A 17,914-nucleotide genomic window follows, 5' to 3' on the forward strand; every position below is an offset into this window, starting at 1 on the left:
CGAAGCATTCCTTTAAGTCCTTGGCATGATCTTGGAACAGTGACTTCACTATCATATCATCCACGTATGCTTCCATATTCCTCCCAATCTTCTCTTTAAAGACTTTGTTCACCATTCGCTGGAATGTGGCTCCAGCGTTCTTCAGTTTGAAGGGCATTTTAATATAAGCATAAGTCCCCTTCAGAGTTATGAACGCTGTCTTGGGCACATCCCTATCATTCATAGCAATTTGATGATAACCGGAAAAAGCGTCCAAAAAACTAAGTACCTCATATCCTGCCATTGCGTCTATTAGTTGGTCGATGTTAGGCAATGGGTAGTGATCCTTCGAACATGCTTTGTTGAGGTCAGTGTAATCCACGCACATCCTCCATTTCCCGTTCGACTTCTTCACGACCACCACATTGGCTAGCCAGTCAGGATACTCGATCTCCTCGATAAATTTGGCCTCTAAAAGTTTTTCCACCTCGGCCTCTATTACCTTCTGTCGTTTGACTACAAATGTCCTCTTCTTTTGCTTTACCGGCTTGGCCTCGGGCTGCACGTTCAAGCAGTGCGTTGCCGTCTTGGGATCCAATCCGGGCATATCTTCGGGCCCCCCAGTCTATCTCTCAGATCTCGGATGAACTGATAAAGCTCGCCGTCTTTGATCATGCGCTCAATGAGCTTCTTGAGGTGGTAGCATTCATCTGTGCTATGCCCCTTGTCCCTGTGATAGTCACAGTACTTATCGGGGTTTTTCTTGTGATTCGGGACCTTCATCTTGGCGGGGCGAACAAATCCTGGCTTGCCCTTTATCTCATGGAGAATCTTGGAGATCGGCGCATTCAAAGGAGTGAACACGGCCGAATCTCTATCTCGACGTCGTTCGGCCCCTCGATCTGATTCCTTCCTTCCTTCCTTTCTGCTATCCCTTCGGTCAGATCCTGATCTTGAGCCCTCATATCTATCGGCTCGCTTTGATCGGTCGTCCCTTCTTGTGTCTTTATATCCCCTAATACTTTCCATCTTGCGGCGAATATTCTCGCCTCTCATATATATATCATTTAGGGATTTTGTGGGAAAATCGTAAAGAGATGAACGAAGCTTTTTTACCTTTGTAGGGGTCGAGCCCCGCCGTTAGGAAGCCCATTGCTTTGATTTTGTCCAGATTGGTGACCATTCCCGCTTCTTCCTTGAATCTAGCGAGATAATCCCCCAGCTCCTCATTCGCCCTCTACCGACAATGGACCAAGGCTTCGTGTCCTTCGCCTTTCGGCACAGGTGCGAGTAGTACTTTAAAAATTTCCTCTTCAACTGCTCGTAAGACCCGATGGACCGAGGCTTCAGGGATTTGTACCACATTGAGGCAGACCCTTTGAGATAAGTCTTGAACATTTTGCACAGCATTATATCATTGTGGCCCATCCCAACCATCAGGAGTTCATACTTTTCACAGTGGTCCTCGGGGTCCCTTTTCCCGTTAAACTCGCTCATCTTGGGGAATTATCTCTCCTTTCCCGGAGGGGGTCGGTATAGCTCAATCTTTTGTGTTACAACAGGTTCTCGATCGGGCCTCCTATCACCGAAGAGGGCCTTCTCTAAGCGATTGAGCCTGAGGCGGGATCCATCGGGCTCTTCACCTGAATCGGAAGAGTAGGGTTGCTTAGCCCTCTTCCTTCGGGGATGCGAATCAGAGTCAAACTCATCTTCTTCGTCATACGCCCTTCGTTCCCTTCTATCCTTATGTGCTCTGCCGATTTCTTCGGCCCGCATCGCTTCTCTCAAGGCTTGTTCTTGCAGTTCAATTTCTTCCCTCTGTAGTTGCAGGGCTTTAAGCCGGAGGGCATCAACTTCTCTTTTCTTGGCCCACACTTCCGCTTCCTTGTCAATCTGATCAACTTTGGTCTTACCCTTCTCCGCGGCCTTTTCTGCCCGGATCTTTAGGAGTAAGGCCTCTTCTTCAGGGGTTAACGTGATAACCCCGTCCTCGTCGACTAGGGAGGATGGTTGTCCCTTGTCGGCGAAATCAGGTGGCGGTGAATGCTCATGAATTTCTGTCATTTTCTCAACTTGTAACTCTCTCGTGATTCCCACAGACGGCACCAAATGTTACGCCCAGATCCTTTCGGTTGTATGAACAGATTTCGGCTGGATTGAAGATGGCTTCGGCCGTACCTGAAAGTGAAGAGAATGCGAGGGTTTGGACCCCCGATTCACCTCCGGTGTGAGAATCAGAATCTGGCTGTAAAATTAGGGTAGTAATACAAGAGAAGTAGAGTGTTGAGAGTGCATATATTTTATCTTACTTCACAAGGGTTTTTATACCCAATCATGCCATGAATGTTCTTCCATTACCAACTATTAAGGAGGGAGTGAAAAGGGGGCGTTATGTGCCTTGCATTGTCCAACGGTCCGCGAGTAGCAGGCCTCGGTCTGGGATTCCATGGGCCTTGGCGACGCGGGCCTGGAGGTCTTTCGGCTCAGTAGCACAACCGCTTAATGGGCCTTCGTTCAATGGGTCTTATTGGGCCTATAACCAACACCCTGTACATGCCAGATTTGAGTATTATCTTTTATCAATTCACAAGCTCCGGCTACTGCTAGCCTACAAAATAACTAAAGTTTGACAAGGATATTTCATCCAAAATATCCCAACCTTAAAAATTTCACATGCCATATTTCTCCTCCACTCAGAAATAATATTAGCATATCACTTCACCTAGCTACTCAAGAACTAGCTAAAAATTAGAAAACATCTTAACCATTGCGCACACACACACATTATGATGATGCAAAAAAATAGTTTGTTGCGCCACACCGCCAGCGGTGACACCTACAATAGTACCATCGCAAGGATCGACATCCTTGCCGGTCCGTACGATCCCCGGAGGGTACGGATTGCCAATGGTTGGGCCTTTAAAGGACAGGCTAGACTATTTTTGGTTTCAAGGACCAAGTACATATTTCAAAAAGAGAATAGAGGAGCACAAGAGCACTGTGTTTAGGACAAATATGCCGCCAACGTTTCCGTTTTTCATGGGAGTGAATCCGAATGTGATAGCAGTGCTGGACTGCAAGTCATTTGCGCATATGTTTGATATGGAACTGGTTGAGAAGAAGAACATTCTTATAGGAGATTTCATGCCTAGCACTGGCTTCACTGGCGATGTTCGTGTTTGTGCTTACCTTGATACTTCTGAACCTCAACACACTCAGGTATGGTCCTGTTTGTTACTTTGACTTTTTGCACGTATTTAAGCTGTGTTGAAATGTATCATAAATATAATTTTTAAGATTTTAATTTGAAGAGACCTTAACTACGAACATATAATTACAAATTTAGGATGCTAAGTATTATGGGACGCAAAGAATATAAGAAAACGATATTCAAACTTATGATTGTTTCTGTTGTTGTATAAATTTCTAACAGGTGAAGAAATTTGCAAAGGAGATTCTTAAACGCAGCTCAAAGATTTGGGTCCCTACTGTAACCTCAAACCTAGACACAATGTGGAACACCATCGAATCCGATATTGAAAAATCCGAATCTGGCTCCGTTACTCCCCTCGTCCAACTCCAACAATTCATCTTCAACTTCCTAACTCGTTGCCTAATCGGAGTTGATCCATCAAAATCACCCGAGGTAGCCGAAAAAGGTTACATGTGGCTAGATGCTTGGCTTGCACTACAAGTCCTTCCCACTGTTAGCATCCCAAGCTTACAACCTCTCGTAGAAATTTTTGCGCATTCTTTCGCTTACCCTTCTTTTCTTGTCTCCGGAGGTTATAATAAACTCGCGGAGTTTATTGAAAAAGAAGGCCAAGAAGTTCTTGAGCTAGCACAAAATGAGTTTGGTCTCGGTAAAAAAGAAGCCCTGCATAACCTAATTTTTATCCTCGGGTTTAATGCATTCGGTGGATTTACTGTATTTTTACCAGCCATTTTTAGTGCCCTAGGAAATGACAAGACAGGGTTGCAACAAAAGTTAAGAAATGAAGTCAAGGAAAAGATCGGGACGAGCTCGCTGAGTTTCGACTTGGTGAAACAACTCGACTTGGTTAACTCGTTCGTTTACGAAACACTCAGGCTTAACCCGCCTGTACCATTACAGTATGCGAGAGCTAGGAAAGATTTTACGTTGAGCTCGCATAACTCCGCATTTGAGATCAAAAAAGGGGAGTTACTCTGTGGATATCAACCTCAAGTTATGAGAGACGAGAAAGTATTCGAAGAGCCTGAAAAATTTGTTGCTGATAGGTTTACCACGAAAAAAGGGAGCGAGTTACTGAATTATTTGTACTGGTCGAATGGACCACAGACGGGGACACCTAGCGAGTCGAACAAACAATGTGCTGGTAAAGATTATGTAACGCTTACAACTTCTATTATTGTGGCTCATATGTTTCAGAGGTACGAGTATCTTTCGATTGATTCTCAGGGATCAATCTCGAAAGTTGAACATGCCAAGTAAATTTCGAATGTTTAGTGGAATACAACAAATTGTGGATTTATGTTATCTTCTTGTGTATTAAGACTTTTGGTGTAATTCATCTTTGTTTTTTTCAAAGGTCGTAAAATTTGAAAATCAATTATAAATTCGGTTATATTTCCAAAATCCTAATAATTAACCAATTTTCCTATTATTTTATTTTCGGCATTCGAATAAGGCCAAATACTAGCTTAAATTTAAATAGGTTCACCTTCAATTTCCCATAATACTCCTCCTAGCCGGCCGATTTTAGAACACATGTTTTTTAGGTGGTCAAAAAAATGAGTTATGTATGCTGAACCTTGCATTATCATAATTTATTCATTTTATGTTTATATACAAAAATTTTGAATGAAGCAGAACATAAATCAGACTTTCACGCATTTCAAATAAATCACATTAATTATGTGGTTTCTAACAATTATTTAGTATACTTAAATTTCAGAAAATTAGAGAAGGTGCCACACAAACAATAGTATATATACTATTTCACATAATGATTTACTGAAGTTTTAATATATTGGGGGGAGATTATATATATAATTTAAAATTTTGGAACTTGAAAAAAACCTATATGATATGAATTTATGTATCAGTTAATAATTGTGTCATTTTCGATGGAGTATCTGACCATGTCATTAATTATTATTATTATTATTATTATTATTACTTGAAAAGAAAATTGGCAATGATATTAAATAGTTCGTAATACAAAATTTAATTATTTTGATAGGTTATAACAAATTCATTTATGTATAATTAATAAAAGTCAACTCTTGCAAATTTAATAATTGTTGTGATTTATTTGTAAGAAAAAATGCCCAAAATACACCACTTTACAGTTTCAAGTATCCAAAATACCCACCGGCAGGAAAACTGCCCAAAATATCCACTGAATACGCATGTTAGAGATGCGTATTCTATTTTTAAAAAAATACAAAGAATACGCATGTGAGACATGCATATTCTCTCACATGCGTATTTTTGTATTTTTTTTAAAAAATAGAATACGCATGATAATAATGCGTATTCAGTGGGTATTTTGAGCGGTTTTCCCGCCGGTGGGTATTTTGGGCAAATCTCCCCAAATAGTGTCTATTTTGGTTTTTCACCCTATTTTTATTATTTTTTAAAAATATTGTTATAATAAATATGTAGATTTTGAGAAAAATACGGGTGTTGAATTTAATTACTTTCTTTGGGATGTATATTATGTAGCTATATATAGCAGAATATCTTATCATAGAATATCTAATCATGTCCTATTTACTGTTGTATCATCGTATCATGTTTTGGTGTTTGAATATTAGTTGAATAATTTAATCTATTATATTTATGATGAATTTAACCTCTAACCATGTTTAATCTAGAATTGTTACGACATTATTATCGCATTATCTTATTTAAATAGTAGTAAAATAATGTAATCATTTTATATTTATGATTATATTAAAATAATCTCAATATTATATCAATGGTTGAGATTGTTTTGGCGTTATATGACCAAAATTTTGGATATTGAGTTCCTTGCACTTATTATATATAAGGATATATTTTAATATTTTTTATTTAGAGTTACTTAAATTAAAAAAATATTACTAACTGAAATATGTAGTTTTACCGTTATTTTTAGGTATTTTTCCTAAATATAATTATTTTTTTAATTTAAATGATAACTTTTATCCCCATCAATAAGATACGAATCACATTTAGTTTTTTTTTTTATTTTTTTTTATTATGAGTCCCATTGTAATGATCAAACCCAACTAATAATATTTAGTTTGATTTTAATTTTGTTTAAAGACGAACCAATAGTAATTATTATTTTGTGTTAGCCCCAAATCCATTATACAAAATCAATTCAACTGCTTATTCTTAGTTTGTTTTAAATTTATTTAACCTCTACCATTAGTATAATTTTGTTTTAGTAAAGATAAATAGTGTATATTATTTTTTCTTATATCAATGTTATTACATTGACAAACGAACCTCTTTTCAAGTTTTGAAAAAAGTATAATGAATAACATGAATAAAAAACAATCTCGTGTATTATATTGTGCGAGGCGTGGATTTTTTTTAATATTGTATAATTTTAAAAAAAATAAATTGAACTGTAACTTTAAGATGCGAAATTTGTTTATTCACAATTTTTTATATGATACGATTTGATAATGATTATACATATACACAAGTATTTGTAAAAATATTTAACGGTTCATATTAAATTGGTAGTAAATGAACCATGACTAACAAAAATTGGAATAAGATCATACCTATGCATATTATATAATAAGGATATAATTTGATATTTTTATTTAGAGATATTTAAACTTGAAAAATAATAATATTACTAATTGAAATCTATAATATTATTGTTATTTATTGTGTGTTTACCAAATATATTTTTTAATGTAAACAATAAGTTTTATCCAGGTTCAATATATAATATACGAATCACATTTAGTTTTATTATTAATTTAATTATCTCTAGATACATTATTCTAATCAAGTTCAACTAACAATATTTAGTTTGATTTAAATTTTGTTTGTTAACTCAAATGAGTGGTATACATTATTTTATTTTAACTAGTCGAATGTTATTTTGATTTTAATTTTATTTTATACTCGATTAGTTCTAAATTTTTTTGCTTGGATGAATAGTATATATTATTTTATTTTAACCCGATTATTCCGATCGACGAATTACGAGTTCAATAACATAATTTTAAATTTTTAACCCTAAATCCATTACACTTACTAAAGTTAACTCATTATACTTTGTTTATTTTAAATTTATTTTAATCTCGATCAATATTATAATTTTATTTTAGTTAAGATAAATAGTGTACATTATTTTCTTTTGTTTCAATGTCATTACCCCGATAAACGAATGATCTCTATTTAAGTTTTGAGAAAATTAATATGAATAACATAGATAGTTAATCAACCCGTGTATTATATAAATCCAAAGTTCAAGAGCTTGCTCTGATATCAATTATTATTCCCAAACAATCTAAATAAGAATTACAAAGGGGGGGTTGAATGTAATTCTGGCTTCTTTTTGGATTTTAAGAATGATTCTTCTACAAATAAATAACTGTGTTTGATTTGCAATAGTGCAGAATAAGAATATAACAGAAATCAAATCACAAAGCAATTAAATACAAGTATTTAAAAACTTTCTGGTAGATTGAACTTTTTCACCAGAGATATATATTAAGTAGAGAACTATGTGATACAAATAGTACACAGCTGCTTACAAGTTGAACAACTAGAGCTACAGAGAAATTCTTTGCAGATTTTGCTATATCTATTTCTCTGGTTTTTGCTTACTAACTTCGATGCTATTCAACTTACTACACTTGGTTTATATATCACCAAGATACATGATAAAACGATAAGATAATAAGATAAACTATATCTAGTCTAACTTCATGCTGCTACACTTATCTTTGCCAGCATCTTTGAATATCATCTGTTTATCATGGAAATGAAAATGCTTCTTTATTCTCTAAATCCTTCAAACAGGCTACCACATTCCATTTACATACAACCAACACATGTGACTGTCAAGTCACTGTCAACTGCTCTTTTGAATTTGAACATCCGTTGGAACTTAGATTGATCATCCGTTGGAACTTAGATTGATCATCCGTTCAAACTTTGGTTAATCATTCGTCGAGACTTATATTGATCATCCGTTGAAACTTTGTGAATCATCCGTTGAGACTGTCTTCTTGATAGTTAACTCTATTTCATTTATACAAAATTATATAACATCTATTATTTACAATTCACCATCATATCTTACATATCAATCTAGTAGTCAACATGACTTAAACATTCGACAACACCTAGTTCACTAAGTTATCCAAGTATGCAGAAATGTGCTACTAGTCTTATTGTACATAAGCTACTCTTTCAATATATGTTGAAATGATCATCCGTTGAAAGCTACAAAATCACTTAAATAATATCTACTTAGTATTTTATTCAAATTATCATCAAGTACACAACATATTCCTAACAATCTCCCACAATTTATGTCTACTGGAATTATAGTCATAAATTAAGAGAAACTTGATGATAACAAAACACTCTATGAATACAGAATAAAATAAAGTAGATAAAATTTACAAGTGGTGCAATTTATTGAAAATTCTCACAAAGAAAGATTTGTAGAGTGTCTTATAGATCATTATCAAGATGCTCATCTAGATTGAGAAATTTAAGATCATTTTCTTGATTGCCTTGACTTCTTCCCAGCTTCACATCATTCTCTTCAATCTGACATTGGAATTGTCTAAAAAATTTTGATTCATTCTCATTTGTTAGATCCAGCTTTTCTTGTATTTCTCTGAGAGTTTCATGGCTAGCGATCTTTAGCTGATCTTCCAATCTGAAGAATCTTTATAATGTTCTTTTCATCGTTGAACTCCATGATCCAGTATGGCCTCAAATGCAACCTATCTTCAGTGAAAGGAATAGTCAATACTCTTGGGAGTGCATTTGGTCCTCTCCAGCTATTTCTTATCTCCTCAATCTTGTTTAGTACCATTTTCTTGGATACTATGTTGAATTCAAAGTTTTTCTTGATTGAGGAGAAGACAGTCACTAAAGTTGAACAGCCTTCATTGAGAATTCTGTGAAGTGGCCATGTAATTTCTTTACCACCCTAGTACCTGAAGACTAGTCTCCCTGGAAGGTGCTTGTAGGCATCAATAGATCTGACTTCTTCAAGCTCATCCAGATAGAGATTTATATCTGAAAATTCTTTGATGTCACATATGAAGAGTTGATCTCCTTTGTTGACAGTAGGTTTGGTTTTGGCCACTTGCTTGGATTTGAGCTTGGTAGGCTTGACTGTTTTGACTACTTTTTCCTTTGTCTTCCTTTGTTTGGAAAAGATTGGAAGATTTAGATCAGGAAGAGGCAAGTTGTCCCAATCTATAGGCTCATCATTTGGAACAACAGTATCACCATGAAAGGTGATGTTAGGATCAACCTTGAATTCAGCTTCCTTCACAGTAGGTATGGCTGATTGGCTTGAGGTTGTAGATTGGGCTGACATGTAGTCTTTCTTGTCTTCATCAAAATTTATCTTCCTCTTTGCATGCATCTTGTATCTAAACTTCCTTTTTATATGCGTTGGTTTTTTTCTTTCCTTCACCCAGATTCTCAGATGTCTCGGTTGGCAATATAACTTCTGTGATTGCAGGCTTCTTAGCTTGGTTCTTGGCATCTAAAGCAGCTTGCTTTTGTTGTTGTTTGAGCCTCACCTTTTCTTCTTTCTTAGCTTCTGCAAATTGTGGATGTCCAGCCACTACACACAGATCAATTTATCATTTCCGTAGATTTTAGCAATTCTTTTCTTTAGCACTGAGTCTATGAGATCTTTGAAGAAAGCTATGGACCTTCCAAGCAGCTTTTTTTATCTAGCCTAGGGGTTTCATATGATAGGTCTAGTGGATTTTTGTCTGAGGTTTTTGGATAAATTATTTTTGGATTAAAAATTTCACTGGCCTTTGGAGATTTGATTGTTGAGGGTTGACCCCTTTCTAAGTTCCCTAGGCTCATCTCATCAGCTGAAATTTGTCTCAATTGAGAGAAGTGAGAGAAGACTTTGTCTTTCTTCTCAATTGGACCAAACTTCTTTACAATTTATTCATCAATTTTCTTCCATTTGTCATCCAGTTCTTTCTCAACTGCTGCAACATCAAGCTGTTTAGATTTCTCATTTGATTCCAACTTAGCAGCTGCTATCTTAATTAGATCAATGCTGTCCATGACTGGTGGCTTTAGGAAAGTAAATGCGGGAACAATTACTTTGCTTACTTGAATTTTGAGCACTTTCTCCCCCTCACTTGTTGACTCCCCTTGGGTAACTGGAATAATATTTTTCTCTCCCTTTTTGTTAGCATCAAGTTGAGTGGAGGTTGAGGTCTGTGCAGCCACCAGTTTCCGAAGTAGCATAGTTTGTTGGGCTTGATGGAGATGAATTTTAGTGATTGAAGTTTCCAGGGTTTTGATCCTTTTGTCTAAGGAATCCACCTTGCTGCTTAGATCTGAATTTTTCCTTAGTTGTCTGCTGATGTCTAGAAAAGTTGTTCTAGGAAACTTGGCATCCAATCTCTCAGTAACATCCTTTTTGATTTGATCAATTTCAGTATTTAGTTCATTGAAATCCTGATTTTGTTTAAGAGATTGTATTTGATGCAGTTGAAGAGAGTGCAAATGTGCTTGTAGAAGGCTCTTGGTGTTGGCATTTGTAGTAGCTTGAAGGGCTGTCTGAGTTTGCTGAATGATATGAGAAAGGGTGGACTTGAAATGATGCTCATCACATGCTTTGAAAAACACCCAAGATGGCATGTTTGATCTAAAGCTAGGGCCTGCTTGTCCCCCTATATCCATGGAGTCTCCTTCATCATCATCTTCATCCCCAGATAGATCCTCAGAACCACCAGTTCCATAATCAATGTCATCACTAGCTGTGGGTGGCATGGCTGTGATGGCATCTTTAGCTCTTTGCATGGAGGTAGTAGTATGTACCAAATTGAGCATTCTTTCAGCAGCCACATTGTCCAGTTCAGCCAAAACTTGATAAGCTGAAACAGGGCGAGTAAATGGCAGTTTCATAAGAAAAAGAATCTAAGAAAACTTGATATTCTTGCTGAATTAATTTTTTTTTAGCCTCATTGAGATTTATTAACTGACTTACAATTAGATTTGGCCAAATGTGCGGGTTTGAACCGCTCATTCGGGACCGGTTCATACGGAAACCGTAAAAAATTCGGACCGAACCGGGCCGGTTCAAACCCGCCCAATTCGCTAAATTAGGTGAACCGAATACGAATACTAATTTCAGAACCCGGAACCGCACGAGCCCGCACGAGCCCGCACGAGCCGAGCCCGCACGAGCCGCACGGACCAGGCAACTCGCACAGCCCGCACGAGCCCGCACAGCCCGCCCGCGGGTGTGCCTCACACGCCAACATCTTCCTCCTTTCTGCCATGTCTGTGAACTGTGTTTCTGTCCATATAGAAGAAAACCAAGCCTATTGAGATGATATAATCGTTAGATGCTTGAGTAATATGTCCATATAGAAGAAAAGTTCACGCCCATGAGTTGCTTGATGAAATGTTTACACCAGAATTAATTGGTTATGCCACAATACTAATTTTGTAGAAAACAACATCAAGAGGACTGATAAATTTTGAAGGTTTTTATAGCTACATTTTGGTTTTGTGTAATGGTTAAATCATAATATCCCTACACATAATGGAAGACCTTTGGAAATGGAGGCTTGTATACATGAAAATTATCAGGTACAGAGGTAATATTTTGGGTTATAATGGCTCAATAAAAGAACAATTCTAGAGACTTCATATTTACCCAAAAGATGATTTCCTTCAAGTTGGTTACTGTGAGAGGGTTCCAAATTCGCATGCTTAAAGCCCGCACTCAGCACGCACAGCCCGCATCGCTCACGAGTCCAGTGTCGGTTACGAGTTCGTGTATGTCAGTTCGAGCCCAGCCCGACCCGATTCGTTTAACTTGCGTGCCGGTTTAGTGTTCTTGCTTCCCGAGCTCAACCCGCATTCAGCCCGGCCCGGCCCGCACGGACCGCCTAACTGGCCAGCTCTACTTACAATGGGCTCTTCCATTCTTCTGTACATGCTTTTCTTTCATTTTCTCTCTTTTCTTGAATCAAGGGCTCCCCTTGGCTTCCCACCCTCACACCCTCACCTTCACCTACTAAGGTGGGACTCCACTCACTCAGTTTTGCCAAGCTGGAAGAAATAGCTTGCAGTTTTTCACTCTTTTCCTCTCCTTTTGCCTGAGAGCAACTCAGCCTCTCACTCAATTCACTCACTTCCATCAGTCCTAAGAGTGATTGTACAAATACTAGATCATCTGCACTTGTAACATTTGTTGAAGTTTGAAGTGGTGCAATGATATTCAACGATGAGGAACATCCATCAAAATAGTAGTTGAGAGTTTCAACGGATGACTGCTGTTAAGCACATCCGTCGAGATACAATCACTTGTCAACAGATGAACAATATCCGTCGAGATAGTGGAAATGAAAGAGTTTGGGGTAGAGACCAATGTTGAATCTGTGGTGATTGATTTGAGATATTGCACAGATGTTTCAGTAGACTCAGAAAGAAATGGCAAGTAAGCCAACAAATCATCTAAAAGATGATGCTCACTTGCTTGAATTTTTGGCTCCTCCCTGAGAGTTAGAGATGGAGAATCAGGAATTGATATATGAATTATATTAACATCTAGTGAATGTGTGGGTGAGTTTAGTATGTTAGGTGATTCAATTATTAAAGATTTTGGCCGTGACTCCACATTTATTGGAGCCACATCAACCAGACTTTGAGAATGTGCATGTACTGAGTCTTTGACTGCAGTAGGCACAGTGTGTGCACCCTGTGTATCCCCAATGGTTTTGGATTTCTTCTTTCTGGCATAAGTTTGGGGTGAGCTTGTGTCCCTTACCCTTTTGGCCTATGCTCTTGGCTGAGAGTTTTGTTTAGTAGTCACATCCTTTTGGGAGGATGCAACTAGCAATGAGCTAATGTCCTTAGTAATCACTACAGTTTTTTGGGAAACTACAGTGTGGCTAAGTTGTGATTCACTCACCTTTCCAACCTTATTATTCTTAGGGCTTCTTTGATGTTCACCCTGTCCCTCACTAATCTTACTTCGCTTCACACTCCCCTCTTGATTTTTAGTAGATTTTACAACTAGCTTCTGTTGAGAGAAACTAGAGGGGGCTTTCTTTGACCTTGATTTTGAAACTTTTGGTTTTTTGGCTTGGGTAGACATCTGTTTTGTCACATTCACAGATGCCATTGCCACAGTTGATGAAAAAGAAGTAGGTGGTTGAGAAATAGTGGTAGAGACAGAAATATTTACCTCACTTACCTGAGGCAACTCCATGATTGGTATGTACACAAGTGTAACATCTATGTGATGATTTCCCTGTTCAAGTCAGCAATAATTCTCCTCTCTTAGAACTAACAAGCTAACTTGTTTGTTGGTTTCTCAATGGTGAGATTCTCAGAAACAAAATTAGCTAGCATCATGAAAAATCTAGCATAATAGATATTCTTAGACCTCTTCTTAATATCCCTAATTCACTCCCTATCTTATAAAATGACAGAAGTGCTAAAATTGAAATACTTATCACTAAGAAATATAAAGCATATGAACAAGTGAGTAAGATACAACATCAAAATTACTTATTTTTCCAGAAAACACCTTGATAAATGAATCACATAGAAAACTCCATTATTTTTTAAGACCTAGTCTCCTAACATCGCCTAATTTAGTGGCATCAAGAGCATAACCCATGGAAACTAGCATGTTACTCACATCAGTGTCTGTGTGCAAGTGTGTTAGTTTCAGGCAAATTAAAACACTTTTCAATTGCATCACAGTTAACACAATGTTCACTACCTTTGAGAGTGAAGGTAATGGTCTTGTCCTTTGAGTTGAACACATCTGTAGTCCAAATTTCCTCGACAACCTCACAGTAAATGGTTGAGGACTCAAGCATGGCATAGCTCAATTTACAGTTTAGTATGAAGTCCATCATCTCGTGATAGTCTTTAGATGCCAAAATTTGCTTGTTCACTAAAGCCACAAAGTTGTTCTTTTCATAAACAAACCCAGTTGAGGACATGATTTTGACTATGGGTGCCATTGTTGTGATTGAGATTAGTTGCAGAGAGAGTTTTTGCTTTTGGGAAGAAGAAGTTAGAGAAATTGCTTTGAGAAAGATAAAAACAAAGAATAGAAATGTAATTAGCTTTTATACTTTCTCAGAAATAAGCTGTCAAAAAGTAAAAAGTAAAATAAAGTGACCAATCAAATTAACCCAAAATAGCCGTTTAAAAATAAGAGAAAACTGTCAAAATTCTAAGATTATCCGTTAAAATATACATATAGGCTGTAAGTAAATTCGACGGATGATGCTCAAAATTAACGGCTAAGATTGAGTACAATTCGACGGATGATGATAAAATTACCCAGAGTAATAATTGATACTTTTACGGATAATACAGTTCAATGGATGTTCATTTTCAATGAATAATGAACATCCGTCGAAATATAAATTTTGACATAGCCAAAATTTACATTAATGACAAGAAATATCAAATATTATTCTGGCTGTAGTTCAATTTACCTAGACATCAAAGTAGATTATGAGTAATTAAGCATACCTAACTCACTTACCAATCTAGTGAAAGTGAATTCATCAAGTGGTTTGGTAAAGATGCTTGCAAGTTGTTTTTCACTTGGAACAAAATGAAGTTCCACAGTACCATTCATAACATGCTCTCTAATGAAGTGGTACTTGACGTCAATGTGCTTTGTCCTTGAATGTTGTACTGGATTCTCAGTGATGGCAATAACACTTGTGTTATCACAAAAAATAGGAATCTTATTCACTTATAGACCATAGTCTAACAGTTGATTTTTCATCCATAAAATCTGTGCACAACAACTACCAGCAACAATATATTCAGCTTCAGCTGTAGAAGTAGAAACTGAATTTTGCTTTTTACTGAACCATGATACTAGCTTGTTTCCTAGAAATTGACAGGTTCCTGTAGTACTTTTTCTATCAATATTATAACCTGCATAATCTGCATCTGAATAACCAGTTAGATCAAAGCCAGAATCTCTAGGGTACCAAATGCCAAGTTTTGGTGTTCGCTTGAGATATCTGAAAATTCTCTTAATAGCTATTAAATGAGATTCTTTAGGATTAGCCTAAAATCTAGCACATAGACAGGTAGCAAATATTATATCTGGCCTACTAGCTGTTAATTATAAAAGTGAGCCAACCATGCCTCTATAGCTTAAAATATCCACAGACTTTTCAGCTTTCTTTAATTCAAGTTTAGTTACAGTGGCCATGGGAGTTTTTGCAGATGTGCAATCCATTAGATTAAATTCTTCAAAAGATCATAAATATATTTGGTTTGACTAATGAATATTCCATCACTAACTTGATGAACTTGTAAATTAAGAAAGTAAGTTAGTTCTCCCATCATACTCATTTCATATTTACTTTGCATCAATTTGGAAAACTTTTTGCAAAGTTTTTCATCTGTAGAGCCAAATATAATATCATCTACATAAATTTGAACAAGTATACTGGAGCCATTAACATTTCTAAAGAATAAGGTTTTGTCAACAGTACCTCTAGTGAAGTAATTTTCTAAGAGAAACTTTGATAAACTATCATATCAGGCTCTAGGTGCTTGCTTCAATCCATAAAGTGCTTTCAAAAGATAGTAGACGTATTCTGGAAAATTTGGGTCTTCAAAACCAGGAGGCTGACTGACATAGACTTCCTCCTCCAAATCTCCATTTAGAAAGGCACTTTTAATATCCATTTTGTGGCGCCCTCCAAACCCGGGTCAGAAGTTTGGGGTCCACACACACACCATTTATAACCTGCTTATAACAATAATAAAGATAATAATAATATACAGTGACCCTACTTACCAACTACCACAGACCGCAACAGGTTAAAGTATGCACACAAGCCAAACACATACTTATTTTACAAACCGTTCAAATCTCAACTATCCAAACTCAGAACTGAGTAATAAACATTATTACAAACGTTTACAAACTTATATTATCCCGAAAGAAGCCTACTAGCTTAGCTCAATCAACCTGAACCCCTAGCTCTCGCGCTGGACTGGGGATCCTCGGTACCAACCGGTTCCTTTTTAACTGGAAAAGAACATAAACAACATCACACAAATGAGCTAACTAGCTCATCAAGTCACAATGACAAAACTAAGAATAATGATCACCAAGTGAAAATGGTTACGATATCAAGTGAACAATGAATTATGATTTAGAATTGGATATTATATTTTCATTTTAAAAACCAAGGTTAGGCTGCTGATCAGTCACGCACTAACCCCGAGCAAAGCACACAACACTGCTCTAACTACTGGATCCAAGGCACATATTGGCCTAACTTGACCATTATATGGTCTGACCACGAATCTGGTCCACAATTTTATAAAAACAATCCAATTCTAACATAATAACAGAATAAGCAGTAATAAACAATAAACAGGATCATTAACAACATTGGACATTCAATAATGAAAATGGTTTCAATCTGCATAAAGATCAATATGGCATTCCCAAAGCTTGGCTGTTAGGTAATGAAAGAATTGGATAACAAAGGAATCAATGTTTCAGGGTTTCCAAAAACTTGGTCTTTCAGAGCACAAGATACAATAGGTTGAATGTGTAAGCAATCTGGTTCAGTGTTTGATATTTAGTTTGTATGTACTTGTGGAGTAGTATCGTATATTTGAGGTTCGTATTTGGGTATACAACAATCAATGGACTAGAAAGAATCAGGTTTACGGCTCAAGATCAATAACTGAAATCAGGGTTTAGGGTTTAGTGCTTCAAAGCACTTACAATATTAAAAAGAACTATCAATCACTACAATATCTCGAGAAAGTTCCGAACACTTGCCTGGTACTAGCTTATTATACTGCACTCGCTTTCAGTCACGACTGTCTTACTCTTTGACTACCTGTTTCCCTTTCCTACGCCTTGCCTCTTCTGCTCACATATCATAAGCATCTATCAATATTCAACTTATACGATTCTATTCGACACATACTTCTATTTACCCTTCGTTTCACCCAAATCCGATTAACGGATTGAAAGTTACGCAATAAACAAGTAAATATCGAATATATAGACCGACAGTTAACCAACAAGTCACATATAACATATAACACGTCACATAATCAATGATATAACGTTTATAACGAAGTCTCGGGTCATAAACAGACTTTCGGATATTTAAAATGATTTTTAAAACATTTTTCGGAATTAAAACGGGTCGTTGGATCAATTTTGGAGTAATAAACAGGGTTCGGCTGGCCAATTCTGGCTTCAAAACAATTTTATAATAATTATCGAGCCTTGAAAACAGTTTAAAATAATATTTTAAAGCTCGAAACTATTTTTCAGAATTTTAAATCATTTTTAAATAATTAAATCTAATTAAATAATTAATTAAAATCAATTAATAATTAATTAAATCAATTAATCAATTAATTTCCAAATTAATTGACCAATTAATCAATTAAAAATTAACTGAAATTAATTAACTAATTAATTCAGATTTATTTTTAAATTAAAAATAATTTTTGGAATTAAAATAATAATTTTTGGAATTTTCAGAAATTAAAATCGAATTTTTATAATAAAAATAAATAGGGAATATGATTTTTGAGTATTTTTAAAACAGGAATCCTATTTTTGAAAACTCTGGAAAGTTCAGGGACTGAACTTCATCGTTTTCAAAAGTCAGGGTACTAAACTGTAATTTTCCAAGGGGTCGCCGGAAAACAATCGGGGGTGGCCGGAGA

The 17,914-nt window shown here is 36.3% G+C and overlaps 1 protein-coding gene across 1 annotated transcript; it reads left to right on the plus strand.

Moving 5' to 3' along the window:
• Window positions 1-2,780: 2,780 nt before the first annotated feature.
• LOC141686624 (fatty acid hydroperoxide lyase, chloroplastic-like) lies at window positions 2,781-4,498 on the plus strand. Its single transcript, XM_074491657.1, has 2 exons — window positions 2,781-3,198; window positions 3,413-4,498. The coding sequence occupies exons 1-2, from the start codon at window positions 2,887-2,889 to the stop codon at window positions 4,451-4,453; spliced, it is 1,353 nt and encodes a 450-aa protein (XP_074347758.1). The 5' UTR covers window positions 2,781-2,886; the 3' UTR covers window positions 4,454-4,498.
• Window positions 4,499-17,914: the final 13,416 nt, after the last annotated feature.

This window comes from Apium graveolens, chromosome 9 (assembly GCF_009905375.1).
Source record: "Apium graveolens cultivar Ventura chromosome 9, ASM990537v1, whole genome shotgun sequence".
NCBI classification, from domain to species: Eukaryota; Viridiplantae; Streptophyta; class Magnoliopsida; order Apiales; family Apiaceae; genus Apium; species Apium graveolens.

Excerpts from the sequence above, each read along its gene's own strand:
- LOC141686624 (XM_074491657.1), top strand. The coding sequence starts at position 2,887 with ATGGTTGGGCCTTTAAAGGACAGGCTAGACTATTTTTGGTTTCAAGGA. Across the intron at positions 3,199-3,412 it reads CTGAACCTCAACACACTCAG|GTGAAGAAATTTGCAAAGGA; the intron begins GTATGGTCCTGT and ends AATTTCTAACAG.